The sequence below is a fragment of the Lolium rigidum genome, chromosome 7 (genome assembly GCF_022539505.1).
Source record: "Lolium rigidum isolate FL_2022 chromosome 7, APGP_CSIRO_Lrig_0.1, whole genome shotgun sequence".
Taxonomy (NCBI): Eukaryota; Viridiplantae; Streptophyta; class Magnoliopsida; order Poales; family Poaceae; genus Lolium; species Lolium rigidum.
The window spans coordinates 339368641-339375571 of record NC_061514.1 but is presented as its reverse complement, the minus strand read 5'-3'; the positions used below and the strand labels follow the sequence as shown (position 1 = coordinate 339375571).

Below are 6931 nucleotides of genomic sequence, written 5' to 3'. Positions count from 1 at the left end.
CCAAGAACCTTGTAAAGGCCCGGTTTCCGCCTCGAGGAAATCCCTTAGTGGAAGTGGGCTAGGCCTTTGTGGCGTTGCTCACGGAGATGCGAGTGAAGCCTTCGTGGCTGTTGGTTTGGCTTTCGTAGCAACCACACTCCTCCAAACGTAGACGTACCTTCTTGCAAAGGAAGGGAACTACGGGAATCATCTCCGTGTCATCGCGTGCTCCACTCTCGGTTACCTCTAACCTATTCTATCTCTTATATTGCATAAGCTATATCTTGCTTAGTTTCTTATCTTGTCATATAGGTAAATTCACTTAGTTGCATATCTAGAGAATTTACCTTTGTGTCAAGCCTAAATTGAAAAAGAACTAAAAATTGGTTAGCACCTATTCACCCCCCCCCCCTCTAGGTGCGGCATACGATCCTTTCAGTGTGGTGTGACTACCACATCTTGGGGTGAGGCCTTTGTGGCGTTGGTGTGCATCGAGCAACCACACCTCAAGGTGAGGCCATTTGTGGCGTTCGGGAGCACTAAGCTACCGCACCTCTCCAACGGAGATTAGCACTCGCAAGAGTGTGAACTTCGGGATAAATCATTGTCTCCCGCGTGCCTCGGTTATCTCTATACCCGAGCTCTTTACTTATGCACTTTACTTTGTGATAGCCATCGTGATTGAAGTTATATATCTTGCTATCACATAGTTTCTTGTATTTCTTAGCATAAGTTGTTGGTGCACATAGGCGAACCATAGTATATAGGCTTTGGGCTTGACAAAGTAAACGCTAGTTTTATTCCGCATTTGTTAAGCCCATCTCGTAAAAGCTTTAAACCGCCTATTCACCCCTCCCTCTAGGTGACATCCGTGTTCTTTCATTATGTGTGATCTATTGGATGACATTGGTTCATTTTGGCTCTAGGTCCACCCCTGCTGACAGTAGCCACACATCGGTGACAAGGACATGGTCGGACTACACTCCGCTCTTGCTATCCTCGGGGGAGGACAACATAGTTAAACCAAATCGGTTCTTTTTCCAAACCTGGTGGCTGGGATGCAAGGCTTCGAAGGAAGCATGCTAGCTAAGATTTCTGAGATTTCCGCTCAGAGGGAGCCGCGCCATAAAGTAGTGGCGGAACCTGTCCAGGGGAACCAAGCAATTCCTCAAAGGCTGGGGGCCAATTTGGGGAAGGAGCGGAAGGACTCTAAGGGAACCTCCTTCGTCAAATCTTCTGACAGACTCTGTGGGTCTTGATGAGGAGGGTTGTGCGCTTGGGTATTTCCTCGAAGGCCAGCTGATAGAATTTGCTAGGGAGAGGAGGAATACTTGCGCCGAAGGGGGAGATTTAACTCGATCCTCAAGGGTGACGCCAACACGACGTACTTCCATGTGATTGCAAACAGAAGGCTTCAAAAATGTGCTATCCCTAATTTGGTTATGACCATGGGGACGCCAACACGACGTACACTAGACACACATTTACCAGCTTTACCTGGATTTATGGGTTCTGAGGGTGAAGCGAGGGTTTTCTCACTCGGACGTGACTTATGTCCTTTGGAAAGGCATGTGTCGAATGAGGATAATCATAGCATGGGGAATCACCTTTTCTCTAGCGGAGCTGGAAGAGGTGCTTGCTAATATGAAAGAGGACTCGGTGCTTTCTTGAAGAACTTCTGGGGAATTCTTAAAGGCACCATCATTGACCTCTTTAATGAGTTTGCGATGGGGATGGCGGACGTGTCGGGAGTAAACTTTGGCGTCCCGGCCCTAGTCCCAAACGTGTTGGGGCTGACTCCATCAAGCAGTATAGGCCTATTGCACTCATTAGTGTTATTTTTAAGTTTACAACGAAGGCTTACACAATCAGGCTAGCACCTATTTCCCACCGTACCATTAATAGGCTCCAAACAACCTTCATTAAATGTAGGTGTTTGCATAAAGGGGTCCTGGCACTACACGAGATTATCCATGAAGTGCGGGTGAAGAAGCGAGGGGGCATCTTATACTCAAACTGGATTTCGAGAAGGCATACGATAGGGTGAACTGGGAGTTTCTCCGTACAATCCTTATCCGTAAAGACTTTGAACTAGGGGTGGTTCACCTCCTTATGTAGCTGGTCACTGAGGAGGGGCATACTACAATAAATGTGAATGGCGAGATTGGCCACAACTTTATGAATGCACGTGGAATGAGGCAGGATGACCCATCTCCCCTCTTCTTGTCGATTTGATGGTGGACACACTTGCCATGATTCTGGGGTCGGCTAGGGAAGTTATTTATATCTAGGGTTTGATCGACCACCTTAATTATTCCAGGCAGAGTATCACACCTGGAATACGCAGATGAAACTATCATTATGACCAAACCAACTAAGGATGGGATTACGAACCTAATTATTTTGCTCCTATGCTTCGAGAATATGTGTGGCCTTAAGACAAACTTATCCAAAAGCGAGGTGGTCATCCTTGGGGAAGATCAGAGGGAGCAGTGAAGGATTGACAACTTTCTTAATTCCAAGCTTGGATCCTTCCCCATCACTTTCTTGGGTTACAGGTGAGTGATCGGCTCCTATTGCTCCGGAATTAATGGGAGTCCCTGACCGGTGCGGTGGGGGCAAATGATGGACCCCTGTCAAGGTAAGTTCTTCTCTTCTGCGGCGAGGTTGGAGCTGAAAAACTCATGCCTCTCTAGCTTACCCACCTTTGCCATGTGTTTGTACATACTTTATGATGGTACACATTCGTCAATGGACAAGTCAAGAAGAAGGTTCTTCTGGGAAGGGTTGGGTGAACAACGCAAGTATCACATCGTGAACTAGGCGATGGTGTGTAAATCCAAAGACTTGATAGGTCTTGGGATCATCAACACAAACATGATGAATGTGGCTTTGCTCACGAAGTTGGTTTGGAAATTGATCCAAAACAAGCAGGGGCTCTACGCAGACCTCATCCGATCTAAATACATTATGAATGGGGATGTGTTTTCGGCTTCAGTAATTAGATGGTCTAAGGTCTGGAATAATATCCAAAAGATCAAGCATCTTTTAAAGATGGGAGCCAAACACTGCGTCATCAATGGGAAGTGGACTCTCTTCTTGGACGGACTCATGAATGCGCAGGGACCCTCTATGTGATCGTTTTCCATGTTTGTTTGCGATTTGTGTGAATCCAGATATCAAGATTAGTGATGCGAGGGTGGAGTCCTGCTGGGTGCTTCGATTCCACGGGATCTTTGGGACAGCCGAGATCATTTACATGGATAACCTCCCGCGAGAGACTGACTCATTGAGCCTCAATGATGAGCTCCATTTTGTGACATGGATGTTCGATGCATCATATGGGGCCCCTCAAGCAGCTCCATGTAACGCAGGTTGAGTGAGGCGTGGTCCATGATCCACTTCAAGGATGTGTGGCGCTCCAAAATCACAACTAAAATTAGAATTTTCCTATGGCAACTCAATAGAGGAAGGCTCACATCGAGTGATCAAATCTAGAAAAGGCATGGCCTCTCTGATGGGGAGTGCACCACGCTATGTGGTGAGTTTGAAAACTCAAACCATATTTTATTTCTCTGGGCCCTTGTAAAGTTTATGTGGGCGTGTGTGAGGAAGCTTCACGAGTGTGACTGGAATCCAGTAGTGGCCGGCGACCTCACGGAGATCTCACAGGGACTGTCAGGTCGAACCCGTAGCATTTGTTTGGATTTGTCTAGCAGCGATGCTTTGGATGCTGTGGAACGTGAGGTAAAAATGACCATTGGAAAAAACTTCATCTCGCAGCTAGCTGACTACATTTTCAAAATGACCATCTGCTTGCAGGACTGGAGATTACTTAGCAGGGCGGGAGACAAACAAGCTTTTGAGATGACGTGATGGGATCACTTCAAAGCTTGTACACGAGACTACAAGAGGACCAGGCTTTTTCTCAATGCGTGTGTGTGTTTTGGCAGACTTTTGCTTATGTGTGAGCCTTTATGTGAACCAAGTATCTGCCGTACTTGTGTGGGCTGTGAACTTATGTATTATGACGTTGTTTGACATGTGTGGCTTTCTATAAAAAGCCGAGCTAAGGCCTTATGTTTCAAGAAGGCTGGTTTACAATACGACTGTAACATGCTTGATGCAAGTGACCCATACATTGGTAATAAAATTGGTGTTGTCAAATGACTAAAAACAAGAAGTTTTTTTATATTCAATAACTTGGCAACACAAAATATAACAAGCCCGTAAATAAGGCAAATTAAGTTCAACAAATATGTACTTTTCTTATGCAAAGTAAGATACACGCACAATGTCCAACGGGGTCTCAACAATTAAAGTACTTGTAGGATTCTGATTTTTTTTGTGGCGTCTGGCGTTGTGGTTGCGCTGAAAGTAGGGTTAACAAGGCTGGTGCATTGATTCCTCCTGAAGATGAGTTTGCGGAAGATGGCGGCGGCAACACAAGCGTGTGCCGTGGTGCACGTGGAGAGTTTGTTGGACCGGTAGCGCTACTAGCTAGTCGTGGGGAAGGTAGTTGAAGCCTTCGGTATTTAGATGAGGTGCATCGCTGTGTTTGTCAGGGCAAGTGATCCTGTCATAGTAGTCAGACCGCCTTCATCAATTTTTGTAGGTTTATTGGTCTGTTGCTAGGATGGTGGTTTTGGTTTGATCATCATTTCTCTGGGTCAAACATCCATTTAAAAAAAAAGATTCTGAATTTGTTTATAAATAGCTTGTATGAAGAATGTTCTAAAACAAATTGTTACACCACAAATCCCACTAGAAATGAATACACCATTAGATACGAAAAATCAAATAAATAACAAATGGGAATCCAAAGTAAAAGCACACGACAAAATAATAGTTTATTGTTAACCACGAGCATAAAAAGCTTGGGCATGAATCTGATCAGCCGGTCTAGTTAGTGTTCAAGACACGGCAGCTCCTCCTAATCTCGCCATTGGCAACCGTCTTGATATCAATGGCACCCATCTTCACCATCGCCGCCTTGAATTTTTCCTCCCATTGGTTTGTGTCCTTGGCGTTTGCTCGCACCGCGTCGCTCGTGTCTGTCGCCATCATGAGTGCAGCATCCGACGTGAAGAGCACCTCATGGCTGAGAACATTTTTGTAGTACTTGTTGTCCAGCTTGTCAGGGGTCTTGTTGTCCTGTACGACCGTGTTGTCGGTGCCGGAGTTTGACTGACATTGTTGCTGCAAAGTGCTTTTCAGACTAGCGTCCATGTCGGAGGAGTTCGACGTGAGGCGATCAGAAAAGGATGAGCAGTGGGAGATCCCGATGGTGTGCGCGCCGGAAAGGGTAACCATCTCGTCGGTGTTGAGACCTTTGAAGGCAAACCCAGCCTTGAGCTGCTCCACGGTGGCAAAGGGAGGGGGGAGGTTGGGGAGCGTCTCGTTTATAAGAGACACAAGTCCGTCGTAGCGGCCAGCAGGCATGTCGAAGTAAACCTTCTTGTTGCTGAGGAAGTAGGTGGCGTCACGCCCGGCGAAGGCCACAATGTCGGCACATGACACGACATTCCCACATTCCTTCTCGATCCTAGCCTTGGCCGCGTCGATCACTTCAAAGCCACGCAGACTCAGGTTTGGGATACCGAACTTCTCCGTCGCACTGTTCGGATCAGCTGTATCTAGCAACACCGAAGCGTCGCAACCCTGTAGCCAAACCATCATGCATCCATTAAGTACACACACGGACATCAACACTATATTTTGCAACTCGTATCTTATAAAGTGGCATGTATTATATGTATCAGCATAGATATCTTACCCTAACGAAGCAGTCATGGAAGAATAGACGGATAAGCCCCGCCATGATGCCTTTGCTGGCGTCGCGCACTGCTTCTCTAACAATGTCTTCTGCGCGGTAGCATGTCTTTTGGTAGTAACCAACCGTGAGCCCTGAAAGAGGTGAGCTCGGAGTGGGTGGCGGAGGGCTAGGTGTGCTGGGGGTGTACGGTGGTGGGCTAGATGGAGTACTTGCGGAAGGCGGCGGCGGGCTAGGTGTGCTTGGGCTGTATGGTGGAGGACTAGATGGTGCAATCGGCGTAGGCGGAGGAGGGCTAGGTGTACTCGGAGTGTACGGTGACGGCATGGGGTTGGGATACCCGTAGCCTGCCTGGCACGGACGACCCACGCAGGCCACCAGCGCGAGGACCGTCAGGGCGGCGGTGAGCTTTGCCATTTTCGCTGGTTAGCTCCCTCACTAGCTCGTGCTGATCCCGGTGGTGTGTATCGTGAGCTTGGGTGGTGAGCTTGGGAGGTTACAAGCCGCCTATTTATAGCTATCTTGCTCCAAGCCTCCAAGGAGAGGGAGCGAAGAGAAAGTGTGCGCCTCTGCACTCTGAAGTGCAAATGTGCAATCGTGCGTGCAAGGAATGTTTCAGGAAATGAACGTGCGGAGCACAATCTGCCAATGGATTGCAGCTCAAGCAGTTGACATACCGTACGGGCGTTAATTAAACAGCTGTCGCCGTACCTGCGTTAAGCTGATACTGATAAGCGATTTTTTTAATAATACGAAATTTTACTTAATTTCCGGAAATAGCACGCGATCTCAAATTATTTCAATTTTGTGATTTGGTCGGTCAGCTGCTGACCGACCGGCCTATAGAAGGCCGACAACGTGTCGGCCACTTCTGCCATGTCAGAGGGCATCCCTAATCGTTCTATAATTGGCCGACCGACATGCTACTGACCAACCGGCTCGCTAATAGCTGATGATTTGCATGATTGGGTTTATGGTTAGTATAGGGTTCCCTCTCAGCTCTGTGACAAATATTTCGTGCACATGTATCTCCCGCCCACGATTCTTTCGGTAAACATTTTCCCGCCCGTATCTCCCGTTGTCCCGCCATTTTTTCCCACCATCGCACTCCAGCCACAGCTCTCCCGCCATATTTTCCCGCCATCTTTCTCCCGCCATTTTTTTTTTTGCCGTGACAGC

General features: G+C 47.5%; 1 protein-coding gene across 1 annotated transcript; it reads right to left on the bottom strand.

Annotated features, from left to right (window-relative positions):
• Positions 1-4881: 4881 nt before the first annotated feature.
• LOC124669648 (peroxidase 2-like) lies at positions 4882-6169 on the bottom strand. The gene is made up of 2 exons (XM_047206224.1): positions 5756-6169; positions 4882-5640 (listed from the first exon to the last, which is right to left on the bottom strand). The coding sequence occupies exons 1-2, from the start codon at positions 6167-6169 to the stop codon at positions 4882-4884; spliced, it is 1173 nt and encodes a 390-aa protein (XP_047062180.1).
• Between the last annotated feature and the right edge of the window lie 762 nt (positions 6170-6931).

Excerpts from the sequence above, each read along its gene's own strand:
- LOC124669648 (XM_047206224.1), bottom strand. The coding sequence starts at position 6,169 with ATGGCAAAGCTCACCGCCGCCCTGACGGTCCTCGCGCTGGTGGCCTGC. Across the intron at positions 5,641-5,755 it reads TCCATGACTGCTTCGTTAGG|GGTTGCGACGCTTCGGTGTT; the intron begins GTAAGATATCTA and ends GTTTGGCTACAG.